The sequence below is a fragment of the Sus scrofa genome, chromosome 6 (assembly GCF_000003025.6).
Source record: "Sus scrofa isolate TJ Tabasco breed Duroc chromosome 6, Sscrofa11.1, whole genome shotgun sequence".
In the NCBI taxonomy this organism is placed as follows: domain Eukaryota; kingdom Metazoa; phylum Chordata; class Mammalia; order Artiodactyla; family Suidae; genus Sus; species Sus scrofa.
In genome coordinates, this window is record NC_010448.4 from 69,192,316 (window position 1) to 69,217,091 (window position 24,776).

A 24,776-nucleotide genomic window follows, 5' to 3' on the forward strand; every position below is an offset into this window, starting at 1 on the left:
ACCAAACAGTGAATAGCATAACCCTACACATGTTAACTAAGGAGAGCAACTGTTCAACAAAATATGAGCAGTAATTTGGTGGCTTTAATTTTTAACTTTCGCATATCTGAATATTTTGATTTTCTTCCATCAAAATGTATATTTTGGGGTTACACCTATGATATGTGGAAGTTCCAGGGCCAGGAATCGAACCTGTACCACAGCAGTGACAATGTTGGATCCTTTACCTGCTGAGTCACCAGGGAACTCCTGAAAATGTATTCTTTGCTCGTCAAACAGAAAAAATTATAAATGCAGGAAGGAAAAAAATGGGGAAAATGGGAGAGAAATAAAAAGGACTATCCTCAAGTGTTATAAATGCACTCAAAGGGCAAAGGCAAAGAGCAGCAAGTAAATTCTAAGGAGAGAAAACAAAAATGGAGCACCTCCAATCATTACAGAAGTTAAGTAACAGAAGTGATGTTGAAAAGAGCTGGAAACCCAGATGTCGAGGCATCAGCCGACAGAGCACTGAAAATCCCAGCAGCGGGGACATAACAGAAGTAAAACGCATGACAAAACTGAGAGTCTCTGGAACAACGAGCCTCCACCAACCACGATCTGAATGCCAAATGCGATTATGCCAACATCTATTTTTTTGAATAGTTTCCGGATACTTTGAAAGCATTCTAGTTTATGAACCTGACAGATAATAGCCCAGGGTTGTTCCCCCTCAAAGTATCTTCTAGTCAGTACAAGAGCAAACTGGAAATCAGGTCTCCATTGTCTAGCTGGAAATGTGAGGTACAAGATCCCTTGTAAGGAAGAAGCATAATCTCCCCCCAAGTCTAAGTGCTGCTGGAGTTAATTATCAAAGGCAAACTTGAAATCCTTGGGTGTGAATAGCAGTAAGTAAAACACTACTTTTCCATTAAACTGTTCCTGACATTCTAAAAATACAACACATCAGGCAAGATCTCTTTGCGACATTTTCTTTCCCTCTACTAAAGAGAAAAAATTACAATCACCTAAAGTGATTAACAGTCCCTCTATCAATCTGGTAACTGCGCAGAACCTATGTGGGTTTTCTTTGCGGGGGGGCACAGGTACACCATGGCATGTGAAAGTTCCCAGGCCAGGAATCGAACCTGTGCCACAGTAGCCACCCAGGCCGCTGCAGTGACACCGCCAGATCCTCACCCCACTGCACCACAAGAAAGCTCCCCTATGTCTGAGAATACCAGCACGAATGGGATTTCGGGACAAGCAAAGTTTAAACAGCACCTAAGAATAATAGCCTGTTTCAGAGCCAACGGTTATGTACAGCTTTACAAATTAAAATGTTAATGTAAAACCTGAGAATAATGAAAAGCAACATACTGAAATAATTTTTTACATCTGCATTATAAATTAATCCATTTCTCCTTTTTCAAAGGAACTTACAGTCATAATCAAAGCCCCCCCCACCAGCCCCCATCTCTACTGAGGAGTGGAAGTGGGCCGAGCCCACCATGCGTCAAGCACCAGCACCTGCCCAGCACACAAGGAAAACCAGAGCGACGTCCTCAGCCTTCAGAGAGAACAGAGAACAATCAGATCTTGCCCTTTACCATTCAGTTTACACTTCATACTAACCACGGCCCTGGATGCCACTGCGAGGGCACTCCTTGCAAAGACAAATGAATAAAGAAGTTAGAGATAGGTGGTAACATAAATTTAGGGGTTATACGAATGAACAAATGTGGACTATCGTTCACATGGAACATATAGTGTGCTGCCTAATCAATTTGAGCACATGTTTAATGATGAAATAATGAAAAAGATTTAAAGGTACTAAATATTTAATGCAAACATAATGACAGTCACTAGGTATGAATTTAAAAGACTTGGTAAAGTGACTTTAGAAGTTCATGCATTTTCACGCATTTTAAGCATAAACTTAAAAGGACCAGGTACTGATCGACCCCCATCTATTTTAGGGTATTTAAAATTCATTACAAAGTGTATACTAACAGAAACATAGGAAGAAGTAGAAAAGAAAAGCCTGTGTTTTTACTTTTTCTAGTATTTAGGGAATTCAGTTATCTCCAAATCAAAACTCAGGCACATCTGAAAAAGAATGGATGTGTATACGTATCACTGAATCACTTTGTTGTACAGGAGAAATTATCTCAACATTGTCAATCAACAATACTTCAATAAAAATTTAAAAAAAAAAACCTCACACACATACATACCTATTCTGTGGTATTTAAATGTTTTGCAAAAGGAAATCATTTTTTTTTGGGGGGGGGGGCGCACCTGCAGCACGTGGAGCCAGGGATTGAACCCAAGCCACAGCAGTGAAATGCCGAATCCTTAACCACTAGGCCACTAGGGAACTCCAGGAATCATTCATATGCAAATAAATTTTAAAGTAACTCAACAAACACAATATACTGCTCCATCTTTAAATTCACAGATAATATTTTTAATTGAGGGAAGTCTGGTTTTCTCAGCTGGTAAGCTGTTGGAATAAATAGAAGGCAGTGTCTGGAGAGACGACAAACACATGGGTCAATGTCAAATACAAGCCAATCTCTGTCAAGAGCAGAGCCAAATTCCTGCATTTCAATTTAAACGACGTTATCCAACCCAAATACCACCATGCCACTTCAAATCAAAAGTGTTTCCTTTTAAAAAGATCTTTTTTACAAAACTCATAAAGTATAACAGATTAAACAAGTCTTTCAGCAATTTTCTCAGCCACTACAAAGCAAGGCATGGATGTATAATTATAATAAAGGGAACATTTAACAATTAATTGAGCCAGCAAATGCTAAACCTCCAGAGCTTAGGAGTTCAAACGCCTGCTCACTAAGCAAAAGGGCAAAGGATTTTAACATAACTGCAGGAATTCTCGATCCAATTAAACTCTAGGTAAATATAAATCTTGTTCCACTGTGATTGGGACTCTATCCGTCACAGTCCAGCCGATGTTAGTACCTAGCTTGGAGACGCAAACAAAAGAATTCCCACCTCTCTCTGACCTCTCCCAGGCCACTGCTCATCCAGTTCCTCTAAGGTTCCATCTGAACAGAAGTCTTCAGAAGCCTGGCTTTCACAACCAACCAATGAACAAGACTCCCCAACACGGAGCACACAGCTGTGAAGTAAGAACCTCCCTGGAGATATTCATGATCTGTACCTGCTTATCTTCACTAATTCACTTTCTTTCCTCATTCAGATTCCACACAGAGGATATGCATGTACATTCTCTCAAAAAGAAAACATAAACACACAATTTCTTTTTTTTTTTTTTTTGGTCTTTCTGCTTTTTCTAGGGCCATTCCCATGGCATATGGGGATTCCCAGGCTAGGGGTTTAATCGGAGCTGTAGCCACTGGCCTACACCAGAGCCACGGCAGTAAGGGATCTGAGCCGCTTCTACAACCTAAACCATAGCCCACGGCAACGCCAGATCCTTAACCCACTGAGCAAGGCCAGGGATCAAACCTGCAACCTCATGGTTCCTAGTCGGATTCATTAACCACTGAGCCATGACAGGAACTCCTAAACACACAATTTCAAAGTGTCATCACTCCAGCAAATACCTTATTCATAAAGCATCATTCTGTGCCTCTTAGAGTTTGATAGGAAGCAGAAAGTTACAATGTAATATCTAACTGGTTTCAAAAATACAAACAAGTAAAAATTCTTTAACTGGATAAATAAAAAGCAATTATATATTTTTAATGTAGCATAAAATACTAGGTGATGGAAGAATTTTAGGAATTCTAAGAATGAATGGGCAGAACTAGAGGTTGAGGCAGGAAACCCACAGAGCAAAGACTGGCACTGTGGCCTACATGTCAAATCTGACCCACTGCCTGTTTTTATAAGGCCCACAAGAATGGTTTTTACATTTTTTTTTAATGGTTGGAGGAAAAAAAAGGAATATTTCTTGACGTGTGAAAATTACATGAATTGCAAATTTCAGTGTCCGTAAATAAAGTGCTATTGGAACACAGCCACCTCATTCATTTACATCTTATCCTTTGCTGCTTTCATGCCACAAGGGCAGAACTGAGTGTACGGCCGACAGCAAAACTGAAAATGTTTACTCTCTGGCCCTTTACAGAGAGAGTGTGCTGACCACTGCCCTAGAAGTACTTACTCCTTGAGTAAGTCACACAGCTCAGCTGATGATGTTTTTACAGGGTTTTTATTCGGTTCCTGACACATGTGCTCAGAAACCTTCTGCTACAAAATGCTCAAGAATGTCTCTAGTGGTTAATATCAAGCACAGAGGCCTGAAGATTAAAAAGTAAACCGTTGAGCCAATGCCTACCCAGTAACAGAGTGCTCCTAACACTGCACTTCCAAGCTCCTTATCACCTTCTCCATCTGAAAACCCAGCTCCTTCTATGAATCTAGATCAAGGATGGCAAATATTCCCATTCCTGCGCCCAAGAACCACAGTGCCAAGCGATCACAGCCCTCCTTCCAAATGGGCTACATTCAGCCTGGATCACCTGCTGCAGGAGACGAAATCCATCTTCGTCCAATTAGACCATCTCTCCCATTCTTCTCTTCTGGTTTGGACTTTAACATTCACTTCTCCTTTGCATCGTTCTTACACCTTTTCTTGTGTGAATCCCACATTTGGAACATGCCAAAGAGGACAACAGTGCAGAAAAAGTGGAATGGGTATGCTTGCTCTCTGGGATCTGTGGACAGGGCATTAGCAGGCCAAGTGACAGACCATCAATTAAATAAAACAAAACTGGGCTTCTAAGTCTCTCTCTCTCTCTCTCTTTTTTTTTTTTTTTTTTTTGGTCTTTTTGCCATTTCTTGGGCTGCTCCTGCGGCATATGAAGGTTCCCAGGCTAGGGATCATTTAAAATAGGAGCTGTAGCCACAGGCCTACACCAGAGCCACAGCAACTCGGGATCCGAGCTGCCTCTGAGACCTGCACCACAGCTCACGGCAATGCCGGATCCTTAACCCACTGAGCAAGGCCAGGGATCGAACCTGCAACCTCATGGTTCCTAGTCGGATTCGTTAACCACTGAGCCACGACAGGAACTCCTGGGCTTCTAAGTCTCTTTATCAAAATAAATACTGAGTACGAAGGGGTTCTTGATAAACCCTGCATCCTGCACCCCCGCCCTTTTAGAAGTTTATATAATGCTTTACCTAAACTAGAAAGATGTAGGCTCTACTGGGACTTTAAAGGGGGGGGGGGGAGCTCTCTGTGTTTACCAGGATAAGCCAGAGCTTCTTAAGAAGCAATTAACTCAACTTAGTCATCACTACCACCGAGAGAAAAGCTTTCTATCAACTATGACAAACTGAAACCAAGAGCAAGAGGCAAGTCCAGTTCAGGTGCAGACACAGAAACACACCCAAAGGGGAACAGGGAAGGCGCCGTGACTGAGCCCTCTGAATGACGTCCTGGAGAGCTCACGGTCAACAGCAGCCGCAGTAACGGCAAAGCAGAGGGGACTGAAAGCTCAGCAATGTCTCCACGCAGAGTGAACCTGAGCCAGGAATTCCACGTGGTTTCCACACTTCACTGAGATATTTTCTCAGCACAGACAGAGCAGCTTCCTAGGAAAAGTTCTGGCCTGAGTCTATACCTGCATCACAGAAAAACTTTATGAGCGCTTATCACCACAGGGCAGGCAAACATTCCAAGGAACATTTTAGACATCCTGAGGATTACACAGGCCTAAGGAAATAGAACCCAAGATCCTAGCAGAGTCAAAGACATTCATCTTTGGAAAGGAAGCACACCTATCTTAGGACCCCCATCATGTTCAACAGTCTCTAGAGTCAAGAGCAAAACTTTTTTAAATTAAAAAAAAAAAAAAAAAAAAAAGAATCAAGCAGTTAATCATGAAAGAATTGTAGACGCTGATAAATAGTTAAATTAGATAATGTGAGGCCAGAAGCCACCTCCTTTTAAGGGCTTAGGGACAACAAATACCTTCCATTAGAAGGTACGTATCTTTTCAACCGAATTGAGTTAAAAATTAAGTAACCCCAATTTGGTGGTAATTATCTCCTTAAACTGATCTACATCTTTTATCCCTGAGACGATTTAGAATTAGGTAAAGAAAGATTTAAGAGAATCAAAAGTATATTAACAGTTTGGGGGCTAATAAGAAGTCAGGATTTGGTATTTTTATTCTTTTTTTTTTTTTTTCTTTTTAGGGCTTCACCCACAACATATGGAAGCTCCCAGGCTAGGGGTCGATTCAGAGGTGCAGCTGCCAGCCTACACCATAGCCACAGCAATGCCAGATCCAAGCCATGTCTGCTGCAAACTACACCACAGCTCACGGCAATGCCAGATCCTTAACCCAACTGAGTGAGACCAGGGATTGAATCCGCATCCTCATGGCTTCATTTCTGCTGAGCTGCAATGGGAACTCCCTTTTTTTACAGTAAAAAGGATGTGGCTTAGAAAAATATCCTTGTCATTCCAATTTTTTAAAGTAACACTCCCCAGGACCTTATCATATTCCTGGTTCTTTATAAAGAAGCCCCCTGTGTATGTGTAAATACTCATGTAATCCCCTTGACAGCCCTTGAGGTGGATACGCTAATTCCCATTTTACTGATGAAGAAACAAGGGCACAGAGGTTGCCCCTTGCCACTACCCGCCTTCCCAGTGGTCGAAGAAGAGTGATCTGTACTACCTCTCTGTGTAAAACTGATTCAGATGGGCAGTCAAGATTGAAACCTAAGTGACTTTATGCATAGCACTGAAATATCAAAGGCACTTTTCTAGGTTCCCCTAATTTATAGTTATGGTTTATTTCACTTAAAAAAGCATGACATGGAGTTCCCATTGTGGCACAGCAGAAACGAATACAACTAATATCCATGAGGATGTGAGTTCAATCCCTGGCCTCGCTCAGTGGGTTGGAGATTCAGCACTGCCATGACCTATGGTGTAGGTCACAGGTGCAGCTTGGATCCCACATTGCTATGGCTGTGGTGTAGGCCGGCAGCTGCAGCTCCAATTCAGCTCCTAGCTTGGAACCTCCATATGCTGTGGGTATGGTCCTAAAAGGCAAAAAGTAAAAAACAAAAGCATGATGTACATTGAGGTTTGTGTTAAAAGATCCCTTAACGATACATACCAAATATTATAGTCTAAATGTTGACGTTATAAACAAGACCAATCATAATTCAAAAACCCCTTTTTAGTGACTGTTAAAATTTGTCTGGGAGTTCCTGCTGTGGCTCAGCATGTTATGAACCCAACTAGTATCCATGAGGATGTGGGTTTGATCCGTGGCCTCACTCAGTGGGTTAAGAATCCGGCATTGCCAGGAGCTGCAGTGTAAGTCCAATGTGGCTCGGATCTGGTGCCGCTGTGGTGTAGGCCAGCAGCTATAGCTCCAATTCGACCCCTGGCCTGGGAACTTCCATATGCCACAGGTGTGGCCCTAAAATATGTGTGAGTATGTGTATGTGTGTGTGTGTGTACGGGTGAGTGTATAGTCTGATTTATAAAAGGGATAAGATTTGAGCCAAAAGGGATAAGTTGAGCCATGTCTTTTAATTTGTAACTTTAACAAACTGAATACCAATTTTTCAAACCAATGTAAATTTTCTAGATAGTCTTTTCTATGCATAAATATCAGCCTGAGGACCCTTCCCAACAAAGTCCTTACATCAACCACTCTGTACATGTGTTTACTGCCCAACTCCTAAAGGAGGCACAGCTGAGACATTCAAGACAGGCCACTCGAGAAACAGAGGGTAAACACTCGGGCATGTACTCGCCAGCCGTGCCAACTTGGGGAATGAATAACAAATCGCCTAGAATGTGTCAGAGACTTTTCTGGGTACATTGATAAGCTAACAGGGAAAAACACCCCTGTCCTTCTGGAGTGGACCAGCAAGGAAAAGACACAAGAGAAATAAATGGGAATGGCCGTATTTAAACCAGGTGCAAAACACCAAGGGATAAGAGACGCTGTAATTCTACCCCCTCTATCACACACCTCTTGCCTAGAAAAAGCTGCTTATGAACCAGCACAACCCGCACATTCCGCTGACGTAGTCCCTCTACTTACCTATCATATGCATAGCAAGCCCAACTATTTCTAAATGTCCATGTGCTATTCTAGTTCTCCCTGGATCTAGTGCCACAGTGTAAGTCTCCTGATGAAGCAGTATCCGCTGAGCACGTGTGGTTTTTCAGGCCATCTCCCATCCACTCCCCACCAAACAGCTCCCTAATTTCCCTGAAGGAAATGACTGCAGCCCCACCACGTGCAGTTGGCGGGGGGGGGGGGGCACACATCAAGAGCTCTGTCTTTTTTCATCCAAGACACAGACATGCAATTCAAGTATCACCAAGTGAATTGACTCTTCTGAGACTGTGACTTGAGCTGGAAGACAGCAAGACAGGAAAAGGCCAAAGGGTGACTATTCAGGTACCAGCACCCAGAGGGAGTCTGAGGAGTTTCTGCTGGCCCCAAACTGGAACCGCCCTCTGAGGCAGGACTGCACCCATTCTGTGAGTTACTCTATCAGCAAATTATTTTTGTGTGTGATGTAGCCAATGGTTCCCAGCTGACATTTGAAAAACTTTAACAAAATATGTTCACATGTATTGGATCACATAAACTATGTATTTTCCCTTCAGCTGCAAGGTAAGGTTTCAAATCCAGTAATCAACATTAGCCTAAATAGTCTGCAAAAACTTCTCCCCACTCAGCATACCCCCCTCAACTATTATGCATTTGCCTTTTTAGCAATGGGGGTGGGGGGGGGCGCGCACACATCCAAGAAATGCAGAAGTTCCTGGACCAGGGATTGAAATCACCCCACAGCAGTAACCAGAGCCACAGCAGTGACAATGCAAGATCCTTAACCTGGTGAGCCACAGGGAACTCCAACAATCAGGTGAGATAGATATATCTCTCTCTCTCAAGTGAAACATATACGAGTATGTATATATGTGCTATATGTGTATGTACACATGTATATACATACACATGCATACATGTGTGTGCATGTATGATGTGTATCAAGTATATTATATATATATATATCTCAAGTGAGTGATGGATAAACAATTTCTGGAAGCAGGCAAAATATAATTTAGGAGTAGAAGAAAGAAAAAGCAAATTATTCCATTTGCATTTTCTAAGGAATAGGCCTATCCAATTTTCATTCGACACAAGTGTGTTTATTATTTTAACTATCTTCAGCAGTTTTGCATGTATCCACCCACTCTTGGCTTTTTACCCAATTCTCCCAAGCCTGTGCCATCTTACAAACTGGCTGCATGGCCTCCGTTTCCCCATATGTATAACAGGGAAACGGTGACTCGTGGGTAGAGACAATTAGGACTGGAAAGTCTGTCTGGATTCAGGTACACAGGTCGCTCTGCAATGAGGCTCTTGAGAAGATCCAAATCTTTCCCAATCGACTGGCAGGAATTTAATTCTACAGCCATCTCTATTCTTCCTGAGAGACATACGCTGTGTTTCATACCAAAACCTCCTGCCATGAAAGAGTATCTCCTTCTCTCCCTTTTTTGGATCTGCCTAAATGCTGGTCTGCTGTAAACAAGTGACAGGTGTGCTGGGATGCGGGTTCCCAAGGTGGAGCTCTTGTTTTCTATTTGTGCATTAACCTGAAAGAGAGTGGGAAGCAGTGATCTAGATCAGTGAGTCTCAAGCTTTAATGGGTATTTAAATCACCTAGGAATCTTTTTTTGTTTGTTTGCTTTTTTAGGGCTGCATTCACAGCATGGCTGCCAGCCTCCGCCACAGCAATGCTGGATCCAAGTTGCATCTGCAACCTATACCACAGCTCACAGCAACACCGGATCCCCGACCAAATGAGCAAGGCCAGGGAGCAAACCCACATCCTCATGGGTACTATTCGGATTCATTTCTGCCGTGCCACAACAGACACTCCCTTACCTGAGAATCTTGTGAAAACAAAAATTCTGACTGAATGGATGTAGGGTGGAACTGAGACTCTGCATTTCTAACCAGCTCTCACGGGATGCCCATCTGCAGCCAACACCTAACACTCAACCAGGTGTCTAGAGTACGTGTTTCACTAGACTTTCCTGTGAAACAGAGAAAGACACGGTTAACCAGTTTTAAAATTTCTACTGCTTCCCGGTCTCTTGGTTAGAGTAACTTCAGAAGTGTCTTTGGTTTCTTCTACCCTCATAAAGTAATAACTTCTACATTTTAAATTCTTTTCTTTTACATGTGCAGGATCTGAATAACTTCCTAATGAATACTAAAAAGTAATAATTTCTTGAGGCTTGGGAAAAAAATAAAATTTCAATAGAAACAAAAAATAAAAATTAATACAATCCACAACTGAAAGTACTTACAATGGGATTAAAGATAAGAAATCCACTTTCACAACTATTCCGAGGACACACAACTGAGAGAGGTGAAGTAGTCACTAAAACTCGGGTCACTCAAACCCGAGTCCACCCAGCAGCAAAGCTCTTCCTGCCTGTTATGGCTGAACTGCATGGCCCCAAAATTCTTAGGTTCAAACTCCTAACCCCCAGTACCTCAAAACGTGACCTTCTTTGGAACGAGGGTCACTGCAGATGTAATTATTAAATGAGCTAGGGCTGAATCCACTATGACTGGTGTCCTTTTTATAAAAGACAAATGAAGGAGTTCCCGTCGTGGCTCAGCGGTTAACGAATCTGACTAGGAACCATGAGGTTGAGGGTTCGGTCCCTGGCCTTGTTCAGTGGGTTAGGATCCAGTGTTGCCGTGAGCTGTGGTGTAGGTCGCAGGAGCGGCTCGGATCCCATGTTGCTGTGGCTCTGGTGTAGGCCGGTGGCTACAGCTCCGATTCTACCCCTAGCCTGGGAACCTCCATGTGCAGCAGGAACAGCCCTAGAAAAGACAAAAGGACCAAAAAAAAAAAAAAAGGACAAATGTAAACAGACACAGAAACAGGCACCAAGGGGAATGCCATTCGAAGATGCGTCAGGCCAGCACAAGCCACCAGCAGCTGGGAGGGGCCAGGAATGGGTCCTGCAGCACCTTGATCTTGAACTTGCAGCCTACAAAAGGGAGACAGGTGTCTCCGTTGTTTACGCTACTCAGTTTGCGGTACTTTATTCCTGTGAAGCATGACAGCCCTGCAAAGTCGTGCAGGCCCTCACTGTGCTTCTTCCCAGATAAAAAAGTCTAAAGAGGACTGCGCAGATACGCAATTTCACCCAGCCAGTATATGCCAGGGGACGATTGTGGACTTGATCCTACTGGCCAAAGGGATCCATTGAAAAATCTTTAAGCAGGCTAATGTTAGGGTTATTAAGTGCAAACAATCTTGTGACACAAATCAAACCACTGTCATTCACACTTGTCCTAAAGGTTCCTATACGCCAGAACTTGTGTTTCTTACCATACAAAAAAATATTCTTGCAATTATCAGAAAAACTCTCGTCCCTGCCCAAATAAGAATGCCTCTAAAAAACACCTCATGTGCATGTCACTTCTACCTAAAATTCTTTCAAATATAAAGGTATAAAAAGTTACAGATCAAATTACAGAGCTTTAATTTTCTCTGAAAATGTTATGTCCCTGGAACACCAAATGCCACAGTTATGTTCTGCTTTATTTAAGAGAATGCTTATCTGATTGCAGTTAGATAAGCTTTCAATTATGCAGAAAATTAAAGTTTTAAAACCAACTTCAGCCTCCTAACTGGTTAGAGAACAACCCTCAGTGAAGAATCAGTAGCTACATGTTAGGACATAAAATCTGGTAACACTCATCCCTCTTTAAATAGGAATTTGAACCAAAGGGAAACTACGCATTTTTAAAAGCTTCATGTTTTAACCTTTAAAGCAAATTTGTCATTGAAGTATAACACACACACAGAAAAGTGAAAAAACAAAACAAAACAAATACCACACAAGAGTTCCCATTGTGGTGTGGCAGAAAGGAATCCAACTAGGATCCATAAGGATGCAGGTTGGATCCCTGGCCTTAACTCAGTGAGTTAAGGATTCGGCGTTGCCATGAGCTGTGGTGTAGGTCGCAGACGCAGCTTGGATCTGGCAGTGCTATGGCTGTGGTGTAGGCCAGCAGCTGTAGCTCCCATTTGACCCCTAGCCTGGGAATTTACATATGCCATGGGTGTGGCCCTAAAAGACCAAAACAAAAAACAATAACCAAAAAAATCCACACAGCAAAGTGAAAAGCATGATACATCCTCACATAGTGAATAAATCCATGTAACCAGCACTGTCAACACAAAACAGAACACAACCAGACCCTGAATGTCCCCTTCATGCTCTGTTCCAACCACTAGCACCCAGCACGGCAACTACTGTCCTTACTTCAAAACACCAAGGGTTAGTTTTACCGGTTTTTTTAAACTCCATTTAACAGGAACCACACCGTATTAAACTCTTCCATGTTCACTCAACACCGGGCTAGATTAAGAGTCAACAGCTCATAAATATATGCGCATGCATGTGTATGAGTATATAAAAGTCTTTTATACGCAAAATTTTAACTTCTTGAAAAATTTCATTTTGTTCAAGAAAGCAAAAGGAACACAGGCATAACTAACTTGAAAATACAGAGTCTTAGATCTTTTTCCTCCTCTCATGTCCATGATGGAGGTTTCTGATATTCTAGGAATACTCAGGGTAGATGGGAGAATCAAAAATTATCAGGTGAAACGACAGAACACAAGAAAGAGAGAACCAGCTTACCAAGCACGCTTTTTTTAAACGGCCACACCCACAGCATATGGAAGAAGTTCTCAGCCGAGGGACTGAACCTGAGCTGGAGCTGCAGCAATGCCAGAGATGAAACCCGTGCCTCTGCAGTGACCTGAGTCGCTGCAGTCAGATTCTTAACCCAGTGTGCCACGGTGGGAACTTCCTTAATAAGTATTTTTTAAAGGACACTTTCCTTGTCAAAACAGCAAGCAAAACTGATATGTCACAATGAAAAGATCCTCCCAACAACTTCAATTTAATTTTGCCACTATTTTACCTGATCAAGGAATAAAGGAATCACAATCACTGACTGAAAACAATGGCTATCCTGTTGGTGGGAATATAAACAGGAAAACAGCATGAAAGTTCCCCCCAAAATAAAAAACATGACTACCATGTGACCCAGCAATTCCACCTCTGGGTATGATTCTGCGAGAAATGAAACTGCTACCTGGAAGAGCTATCTGCACCCTGAGGTGGAGTGTGGCATTTTATTTATAAGCACCAAGACCCAGAAACAACCTGGGTCCCCTGACCTATTTAGACTAAAGAAAATGTGGTATAGATATACAACGGAACGTTATTCAGCAATTTAAAAAAAAAAAAAAGAAGGAAGGAAATCCTGCCATCTGCAACAACACAGAGGAAACCCAAGGCATTAAGTGAAGTAAAACAGTCAGACAGAGGAATGCTGTATGGTCTCACTCCTGTATGCAATCTAGGAAAACCAAGCTCAGAAACTGAGAGGAGTGGTTCCCAGTTGGGGAGGGAAATGGGTGAAGGCAAACCCCAGTTCTAAGATCGGTAAGTTCGGGGGATGCAATGTACAGCACAGCAGCTACGGCAAAGAATACTGCAGTGTATAGTCGAAAGTTGCTAAGGGAAGAGCTGGGGGGGGTGGGGGGAGCACACCTGCGGCATATGGAATTTTCTGAATCCAAGAAGCAGCTGCGACCTAGGCCACAGCTGTGGCGATGGCAAATCCTTAACCTACCATATACCACAGTGGGAACCCCGAGATGAGATTTTAAAAGTTCACACCACACACAGAGAAAATGGTATTATGTGTGGTGAGGGATCTATTATTAAGTAACCTCATTGTGGTAGAGTCACTGTGCGATAAATACATACATAACAACCACTGGGTTGCATATCGTAAAAAATTCTACCTTGGTAAAGCTGGGAAAAGACGGAAGAAAACAGAAGAAAGAAATGAATATGCCATCCCATGGCAAACTTTAGAAATCAATATCCCATGCGAAAGAAGCCCGCAAGGGAAATCGGCTGCACCCAGCTGCGTAATAAATCAATTTGTTACCGTGACAGTCATCTCCAAAGGGAGGAACGGCGGACAGACAACAAAGAAGGCAGATGAGACACCGAGGCAATATCGAAACAGAGCCCCACAAGGTTTTTGTCTTGCTTTTTATTTTCTAACAAGTCTCTTAAATCACTCATCGGGAAATAAACGATTTAAGACAGGCCTCCAGAAGCATTATTCCAACTCTGACATCATTCGTCAGTCAGTACATTTTTGAAAAATATTTCCAGAAACTTATTTATGCAACAAATATGGAATACACACTACGCATACACTAAATGGTGGTAGATTCCTGGAATTCAACGATAAGCAAAAACAGAGCTGCTGCCTTTATGGAGGAGAGAGACAGCTATGAATCCTAAACTAGTAACAGAAATAAATAGAAAGTTCCCGTTGTGGCTCAGCGGTTAATGAATCTGACTAGAAACCATGAGGTGACAGGTTCGATCCCTGGTCTCGTTCAGTGGGTTAAGGATCCAGCGTTGCCATGAGCTGTGGTGTAGGTCGCAGATCCTGTGTTGCTGTGGCTGTGGTGTAGGCCAGCAGCAACAGCTCCAATTAGACCCCTAGCCTGGGAACCTCCATATGCCACGGGTGTGGCTCTAAAAAGACAAAAAAATAATAATAACAATAATTGGAGTGTCCGTTGTGGCACAGCGGTTAGCAAATCTGACAAGGAACCATGAGGTTGCAGGTTCGAACCCTGGCCTCGCTCAGTGGGTTAAGGATCCGGCGTTGCCGTGGGCTGTGGTATAGGTCACAGATGTAGCTCAGATCCCACATTGCTGTGGCTCTGGCACAGGCCAGTGGCTACAGCTTCAATTCGAACCCTAGCCTGGGAACCTCCATATGCCACAGGTGCAGCCCTCAAAAGACAAAAAAAAAAGAAAGAAAGAAAGAAAATCATTACTGATATAAGTTGTAGAAGAAAAGACACATAATGCCCCGACAGTATCTACTAAGGCAACCTGGATAATGTGAGAGGGAAAAGAATAGTAATTAAGTGTATGGGGAAGAGGAGGGCTCAGTAACCAGAAGCAACAATAAATAGGTGCAAAGGCCCTAAGGCAGGAGGTAAAGTCCCCTATGCTGAGCTGCTAAGGGCAAAATAAAGACAACCCCAGAGATGAGGAACAGGAACGAAAAGGACCAGTTGTAGATTAAACCTTAGTTGGTGACAAATTCTAAATACCCAATTTCTCAATGAAATTTCATTCATTTCAGACCAACTAATCTGATCATAGGCCTGTCCCCCTAAGATAAGGAAGTATAGTTATATAATATCCCCCCCTTTTTTTTTATTTTTTAGGGCCATATCTGCAGCAGATGGAAATTCCCAGGCTAGGTGTCAAATCGGAGCTATAGCTGCCAGCCTACGCCACAGCCACAGCAATGCAAAATCCGAACCACATCTGCGACATACACCACAGCTCATGGCAATGCCAGATCTTTAATCCATTGAGCATGGCCAGGGATCAGACCCGCATCCTCATGGATTCGCTTCCACTGCGCCACAACGGAACTCCTATAATATCTATTTTTATCCTCATGGTATCATCACTGCTAGGTTCATTCTTAATGACATTTTGGGAAGTATCTATAATTTATACTTGAGTATTAAAACCAATTCAGAAAGGGAAGAAGGAAAAAAAATCTGTGATTTAAACACTGAAGAAACAAATGAACAGATAAGATCTACTATTAGAAAATTAGGAGTTCCCATCGTGGCGCAGTGGTTAACGAATCCGACTAGGAACCATGAGGTTGTGGGTTCAGACCCTGCCCTTGCTCAGTGGGTTAACGATCCGGCGTTGCTGTGAGCTGTGGTGTAGGTTGCAGACGCGGCTCGGATCCCGCGTTGCTGTGGCCCTGGCGTAGGCCAGTGGCTACAGCTCCGATTCGACCCCTACCCTGGGAACCTCCATATGCCGTGGGAGCGGCCCAAGAAATAGCAAAAAGACCAAAAAAAAAAGAAAGAAAATTAATAATACAGTGAAGAAAGCCTTTATGATGCCCCATGAGGTCCCTACCGAAAGACTTATAACTAACCATACAGAATCTCTGCAACTGGGTAAAGATAATGGTGTTTCATCACTAACACAAGAGTAACTTTAGTCCTTTGCACCAAGAAAGGAAGACAAAGGAAAAAACAAAAATAAAAATGAAGCCCAACCTGGGAATCTAATCACAGGGAAACCTAAGGAGTAGGCAATATTCTTTGGAAGGGATAAGCAATGAGATTCTGCTGAATAGCACTGGGAACTACCTTTAGTCACTTATGACGGAGCAGGACGCAGGATAATGTGAGAAAAAGAATGTGTGTGTGTGTGACTGGATCACTCTGCTGTACAGTAGAAAACTGACAGAACATCGCAAATCAGCTATAATGGAAAAAATAAAAATCATTTTTAAAAGAATAGGCAGTATTTTAAAATCCTCCATTTAGAAAGAAGCTATTTGGAGAAGGCAACTAAAGTCAATGAGCTTCAAATGCATAACCCAAAAGAAATGAAACCACTAGAAACACAAAGACAGTTTCCTCACCAAGAGTCAAGCATCCACACACCTGGCGGGATGCACACCCCAGGCCCCAGCACGGCTGCCCACCCAAGCACAAGGGGCGCCTCTTAGGAAGTGGTTTTGCTCTGGGAGCCACAGAAAACCTTCAAGGCGCTTCGGTGTAGACCCTTTAGAACGTATTTAGCTTCCACAGAGGCTGTATCTTTTTCACCTTTCACAAAGGTCCTCAGACTTACTGAAGTCGTGTCTGCCTCCCCAAGTACACGGTTCTCCCAGAAAACAAGAACTTACTGTTTTGTAAATAAGCCATTAGCAGCCTCCCTCCACAGAGTCTTCTAGTCAAGCAGGAAGCATTTCCTATCATCCTGCAGAAGGTGCAGTATAACTGAGCAACAGCTCTCAAACCAGCTTTCTCAAAAACAGTTTTTTTCTTAGGGAGATTATTTAGCAGAAACAAGTTGCCATAGGCCCATGAATGGGAAAAACCACCCCAATGTTACAGAAGTGTCCTGAACAGCACAACTTCCCCTCTCTCCCAAGAGGACGGGACATGGATTTGACACCAATACCCTGGGGAGGCGTCCCCACTGACCCAGGAGTAATCCTGCACCAAGATGAGCTGGCATCTACTCGGCAGCCGGCCTTCCGACAGTGATCCAAACAATCGGGGTGCAAAGCGAACTGGTGCTGATCAAGAGAACGGGGTAACAATAGATCTTTCCTTACTTTCGAGTTTCCATCTTACGATCTACCCAAGGTCACACACACTGCTCCTTTCTCATGATCTAGAACCCAACAAGTCCATAGCAAGCAATCTGTGCTAAGTCCAGAGTGAAACAGGCTCTCCAGTGGCTAAAGAGATTCTGACTGTCCCAGAACTAAATCTGAACCCAAGACCCTAACCTGCTGTAACCTGCCCATTACCAAACTGCTAAAAGAGGGCTCTACCGTCCCTACACCTCAACTCGGACAATTTTTTATCACGTAAATATCTTCTCGGTTATTCATCAACCAAAAAACTATAGTTGTGGATACAGGCTTATCTGTTTAAATTATTTCTATATGGGGGAGGCGGAATCTGGTCCTTTATGTGACATTCAGAACAATGACTGCACTCCTCAGTAAGACAATTGTACTAGGTTAACAACGTAATCTCTTGAATCTCCCACTCAAGGAAAAACTGGGAGGCTTTTCATCCGTTAATTACATCTCATGAAATGTGTGTCATTCCTCGGCACTATTAGCAATTCAAACAAACTGATTTTAGCTAGTTTTACTGACTTCTGTTTTGTTTTGTTTTGTTTTGAAAGTATCTTCATACATACGAAATACATCAAGTGAAAGAGACAGGTTTTGCTGGTGTCCAACAGGTTCTGAATGACTTGTTTCTCTGGATCTCATCTAAAAGCTGGGCCTGCCTCTTTCTGAACAACTGCTATAAATACACCTCAATATACTGAGTGAACAGAGTAAGTATTCTTTCTCGGGAAACAAAGTTAGCTGCTTCCTCTGTTATCACTGACTGGAGACCCTGAAGCTCATGCTTTGAAAGAGGTCCCCAGGAGGAAGGAACCTTGGTCTGAGCATCATTAAAAAACACCTTTCTAGCTTCTGCTCACTCCCATGGCCAATGGAAAATGACCTGCTTCCAGGAATTTTCAGGTTGACCTGTCCCACCCCGGACCCCACTCTGCAGAGTCTCACTCAGCACAGCCTGCTTCGTGTTGAAGAGAAAAAGCAGGTGGGAAGCCGGAAGATGAGAACTGCGGAGCAGATGGCGCGGGAGAGGACAAGCAGCAGGAGAAGACGGGGGACAGGGCACACATGTGCCCCCAGCAGGACGGGGAGGGCGGCCTGCAGATTCCCTGCCCCAAACCCCAAGCTGCTCCTCGGGGGGCTCCCAGCCTGCCTCCATCCGCACGCTGACACAGTTTCTCTCTCACGAACCCCGCCAAGACCCAAAGGTGCCTCACCTCCTGGTCTGTAGACAACGTCGTCCTCAGTGATGTACGATGTTATCTCGCCAGTGTCTGTCCTTTCATACCGAGACTTTTTTTTCGGGGGCTTCTTCTTGTTCTTCTTCGTGGACTCCTCCGTGGTGGCACTGTTGTTGTCATTGTCCTCATCTTCGCTATGATCACTCTCAGCGTAATTCTTGGCTCCTCCTTCCAAGGTGCAGCTCCTGCGGGGCCTGGAGTTCTCGCTCTCCCTGGCTTTGTCTCTCTTCTCCCTCTCTCGGTCCCGATCTCGGTCCCGGTCCTTCTCTTTGTCTTTGTCTTTGTCTTTGTCAGCTGTCATGATTCGCCACGTGCCTTCTTCTGTCCTCTCACGGCTGGGCCTCCGTGAAAGGTAGACAGTAAGCCTGGGCTTCAGTCTTCTGAATTTCTCACTCAATTCCAGGGAAAATCCAACCACTCCAACCACCCCAACGTGCCAAAAATGCTAGAAGAGAAAAGAGAGAGACATTGGTTTCCCTTTAACATGTTCTCGTATCTCCTTCCTAAGGAAGCTTTTGCTAAATGAACCTCTTACCCACGCTTTAGCACTAAACACGCATTGGCCACAGGGAAAAAAGTTAGGACAAGGGACACAACATTTAAATGTCAACAGTTTTTGCCCCCCGCTAGCATACAGACTGGATTTTTCTATCACACCAATAATAATAATAATAATGCACAGGACTAAACTACTATACTTTCTGTACAAACTGTCTTCCGCCTTTACCCTGGGAAGCAACATATGATAGGTACGATTACACAAGAGGAGCTCCATAATCCACAGTATTAATTTAGAAGGGAAAGAACCTGACGTAAAAATTAGTTCCACTTGAAAAAACAAGTCGTTCGGATGGCCATGGAACATGCCTCAGAACATCTCACAGTATACTAGCTTCTGCAGGCTCTATTTCCAGAGCTTCTCCCAAGAAAAATATAAGAGAACTCAAATAAGAGTGACAACCACAAGCCAAGATTCTTTTGCCTTCAATCATAAGTTTTGACATCTAAGTCTACCATTACAGGTTTTTTCCAGGGGGGAAAAAAATGGTTTCTCTAAAGATATATTATCTCCGCCTCAATAAAACGAACAGCTTCCGAAAACAACCTTCCATCTTTGGGGAATATTAGGTGGTTTTATACACTGTTCCAAATTTCCGCTATTAATAGTTTCCCTAATAAACTTCCCCCCTGAACTAAAACCCCAAAAGGAAAATCTCAAGTTCTTAAGAATTTATAATGAGAAGAGTGAATCCCCAAATCCAACCCACCACAATTCTTACAAAAATTTTAAAGGGGGAAGGGGTATTATATTATTTACAAATCAGTTTTGGAACCGTCATAATAACCAGTACTTTATCTTTTATCGTCTTCTCCAATATCTCATCTCATTCACTCAACAATCTATGTGTCAGGTGTTCAAAAACTAAAGATACCGTGAAGGAAAACCGTATGGTCCTTGTCCTCAACGCTCTAACGCAAAAAAAAAAAAAAAAAAAAAAAAAAAAAGACAATTGATCAGTATGAGAACCATCTGTTTCTCATGTTACTAAGGCTGGGTAGGAAACATATGCAAATACACAAAGATCGGTCCTCTTAGACAACAACAAACAACTCCATTTGTAATTACATGCCTGAGACGCAGAGATAATTCTCTTTGGTCATGGCAAAACCATAAAAATTATCACATACTCCCTCCAAAGCTCTTAGATCAAATCTGATGCCCGAGAAGACCTTCCTATAAGCACTTCAAATATCCTTAGGCACTCAGGAAAATAAAAAATGTTAACCACCACCTTTGGGAGAGAGACCAATGAAGGAGCAATAATGCTGACAATCTCTAAGCAGAGTCAGCAGTGAAAGCATGTAGCAAAAGCCTAAATTGCTTCCTTCTACACAGGAAATGCACTTTCAGATAGGATCTCAGTTTTCTAAACATATTTCCAGAAAACGAAAAATTATTCCAGTGCCTGCAAAAAAGCTCTGCCTAGATGAATCATCTGCTAAACAGACAGTAATAAATTCCCAAGTCCCAGTTGGCCACTAGTGTTAGCAATTGAAAATACACAAAGAGACATATTACTTTCTCCACTGGGCTTAAGTTTAGAGCCTGAACAAGCCAATCATGCAAGAAAGAAAACCATCAGCTAACACAGTTGTTAAAACAGTCCTCTCTGACATTGAAAACATACCAAGGTCTATATAGGGAGTCTAAAAAGAACAAGGACCTTAGGCTGAAAACCTCTCAGATGCAGTTTAGGACAGACATGTTTCTAGTAGGTTAAAGAAAAAAATTGTTCTCCCTAGGGTTCAAAAGATAACTGCTCCAGCTAATTGTGTAAAAACAGTTTTTCAGCACTCAAAAAAGAAAAAAAATGAAGTCCAAATTGTGCATTCAACATTACTCCCTTACAAAATCATATACTATATTTCCATTTAGAAAGAAATTTGAATTTTTTCTGCCAAGAGGTAGCAAGAAAGAAAAATTCAATAATCAATAGAGAAAGCATCCACAAAATGAAACCCTCTACGTGTGTGTACATGTGCGTGTGTGTGCGTCCAACTTTCAGATAACGAAGAATGTTGATAATCCAAAGCAAAAGCCAATCCAACTACCGTTTACATCTGACTCTAAATAATACCTCTGTGGGGATATTTTTTCTCCTCTGCATTTACCACACTAACCATAATTTCTCTGAGCCTCATTATAAAATGATCAACATGCAACAATAATGTGACACTTGAGGAAAGGGGCCCACGAGGGAGCCAGGTGGCTCTGAGAAGGGGAGCTGTCACTTCAACATCTTGGAAATGATCTACTCAGTAGACAAGACAACAACAGACTACAGGAGGAAATAAGCAGAGGTCACCTACACAAGGCCACACAGCTAGTGACTGGAAGGCAGCTCTTCCAAAGGCGAGCTCCCCCCCCCCCCCCGACCTCACTACACCTGCTGCCCCGGTCAAGGTCATAATCTCTACCTTCATAGGTGCCATCTTCTCCGACAAGCAGCCATGCTGATAATACACAAGCAGTTTTAAGAAACACGCTTACTTTGACCTCTCCTTCCCAAAAAGAAAGTATTTTTCTCCAGTAAAAAAGACAAAAATAATGAGAAAATTCATCGAACCAATGATCAACCCAGTTAAACATGCCAACATGGTATAAGATACTTTAACAAATACAAGGGAAAAAATCTAATCTAAGGCACACGTCATGTTCAAAACAATCTTCATTTCCTCGTGAACAAACTCTACCGAATGCTTACGATGCGTAGTGTGCTAGGTCCTGCTCTAGGCAGGGAAGAAACAGAGAGAACCACATGCCAGCTTCCCTGCCCCGGGGGGACTGACGTCCCAGGAAGTGGGGACACACAAACAAAAGTCTTCAGGGGGGAGCCAGTGGGGACAAGGGAGTACCAGAGAAGCGCAATTCCGAATGACGGTCTGGCTTTGCCCCCAGGTAAGAGTGAGTCCAGAGAAAATGTGGAGACCACTCCCACAGAGAGGAAAGTGGGGCAAACGTCCAGAGGTGAGTAGCCCAGGTACATTCGAGACACAGGAGGCCAGCTGGCCTGTGGCCGGAGGAGTGGAAGACTGGTCAGAGAGGAGTTCAGAGAGGAGAAGGGGCTGAATCCAGCTGAGCCCTGCAGGCCAGCGTAAGGGCTCCAGTCTTTACTCAAATGCCATGAAGTGACATGAAGGGCACTTAGCCACAGCAGGCATCCACGTAGCAGAGAAAGACTTGGTCTGACTTTGTTTGTGATCACTCTGGCTGCTGAGCAAAAAAACCTAAAGGGTTGCCAGGGCTGCGGCATGATGATGGGTAAGGGTGGAGACGTAGCGCAATAACCCAGGTAAGAGCTGAAGGTGGCTGGCATGGACCAGGGCAGAGGGTGGTAGAGAAGGGGAGAAGATCTTATTTCCTACATATATTTTTCCTCCACCTTTTTTTTGGGGGGGGGGTCTTTTAGGGCCATTCCTGCAGCATATGGAAGTCCCCAGGCTGAGGATCAAATCGGAGCTGCAGCTGCTGGCCTACACCACAGCCACGCCAGGGCCAAGCCACATCTGCGACCTACATCACAGCTCACGGCAACGCTGGACCCTTAACCCACTGAGTAAGGCCAGGGATCGAACCCGAGTCCTCATAGATACTAGTCGGGTTCGTTAACTGAGCCACAACGGGAACTCCCTCCTATATATTTTTAAGAAAAAAGTCGAATAGGATGTGTTGACAAACTGAGAGGTGAGGTGTGGGAGAAAGAAGACAAGAGCAACTCCAAAGTCTCAAACATGAGCAACTGGACAGAGGAAGCTGACATGACCAAAGTTTGGGGGAAAAGTTCAAGTATGAACACGTTGAGTTTGAGAAGCCCATTAACACCACATAAAGATTTCACAGAGGCAGAAGGCCAGGCTAGAGATAACAATTTGGTTTTTAAAGCCATGAGATTGAGTGAGATCACCAAGTGTGAACAGCTTTTTCTGATAAAAATTTCAAAACCCACGAAAGACATACACATGACTCATACTTGAGTGCCGAGGATACCCGAAACAGACTACAGTTATACACTTCCCAAATCAGCACCCCAGGACTGATTTCAATAATAAAAAAAGAGTATATTCCTCTTGCTAGTTTCTATACTTATCAGATTGCACTTCATCATTTTATTCTTTTTTTTTTTTTTTGGTCTTTTTGCCATTTTCTTGGACTGCTCCTGTGGCATATGGAGGTTCCCAGGCTAGGGGTCAAATCGGAGCTGTAGCCGCCAGCCTACACCAGAGCCACAGCAACGCGGGATCCGAGCCACGTCTGCAACCTACACCACAGCTCACAGCAACACTGGATCCTTAACCCACTGAGCAAGGCCAGGGATGGAACCCACAACCTCATGGTTCCTAGTCGGATTCGCTAACCACCGAGCCACACGGGAACTCCTCCTTTTATCTTAATTAGTAAAATTTGATAGTCTAGCTTGGTTTCGTTGTAATCTAATCAGACCCCAAAGCTTTCAAATGAGTCAATGATACAAAGCTATTCTTTATTGCTTCAGGTTACTTCAACCTCTAAACAAACATCATTCGCCTCTTCAAAAATGAAGCCAACAACCGCCCACAAACACTCTACACTACTTATCAGAAGTGAGTTGGATAAAATGCTAAAATTTCGGCCATGGGCAGGATCCAATGCTCATTTAAAGAAACCATTTCTTGTCACCAGCTCAGCAGTCCCAGGAGGTTTGGCCCTTTGCTAGAATCACAAGGATACCGGACTGAGAAGCCAAGATCCAAGTTCTGAGCAGCTCCCTCTCTGTGAGTTTCCCTGCTGGAACACAGGGGGAATAAGCAGCTACTTCACAGAGCTGCTGTGAGAGTGAAGTACAGGAAAACACATCAATGCACCTACCGACTGCAAAGCGCTTCAGAAAGGCAAACTATCAGTAACCCACATTTAGATCAGCCGGCACTTACCCCCACCTCTGCAGATAATACCCCACAGTGCACCGGGCTGAGAGAGAGAGAAATGCAGGCAAATATCATTTCTAGCCTTGAGAACTTCTTATCTACTTGGGAGGAGTAGGAATCCCATGACAAATGAAGTAAAAATTTTAAAATACCTCCTCTCGGATCATGTAAAACTCACCTATTCATGAAAACTTGCTTCTCCCTCCTGAGTTCCCAATCTCTGGGTTCTGTTCACGTCAGCGCTCAAGCCAGATTCTCGAGGACACTTGATGCTCACACCAAATGCACTTAGTGGAGCCCGATTCATTCCTCCTCATCAACCACAGCAAGAAACGTTTACGTCTGTCAGATGCCCAACCACGCACGAGGCATTCTGCTGAGCTCTCAGGCTCTACCCATCACATCGCGAATAACTCTACAACTAATCCATTGACGATACAATTTTGGTTTTACCTTCCTTCCAATTCACCCTCCAGTGCAGCCAGCCAAGCATATCTGACCTTCCACCATCTTTTTAAAAAACAGCTTTACTGAGATGTAATTCACACACCATACACTTCACCACCTGGAGTACAATTCACTGCCCCCCATTCCTCTTCTGAGGTATCAGAGACCTTCGTGTCCTGACTGGCCCTTCAGCTTTCCAGCCCCACCGTGACACTTCCCGGATGCTCCAGCTGTCCCCTCCCCCTTTGTCTGCCTACCCTCTATTCTCCCTGGGGGCTCAGACATTTCCACTGTCCAATTCCAGGAAGGC

General features: G+C 43.4%; 1 protein-coding gene across 1 annotated transcript in view; it reads right to left on the bottom strand.

Moving 5' to 3' along the window:
* Positions 1–24,776, bottom strand: part of RERE (arginine-glutamic acid dipeptide repeats) — a 304,090-nt gene that overhangs the window by 237,550 nt on the left and 41,764 nt on the right. Inside the window, 1 exon segment of the mRNA XM_021095277.1 lies at positions 18,530–18,998. Coding sequence (XP_020950936.1) covers positions 18,530–18,854 — 325 coding nt within the window. The 5' untranslated portion in view covers positions 18,855–18,998.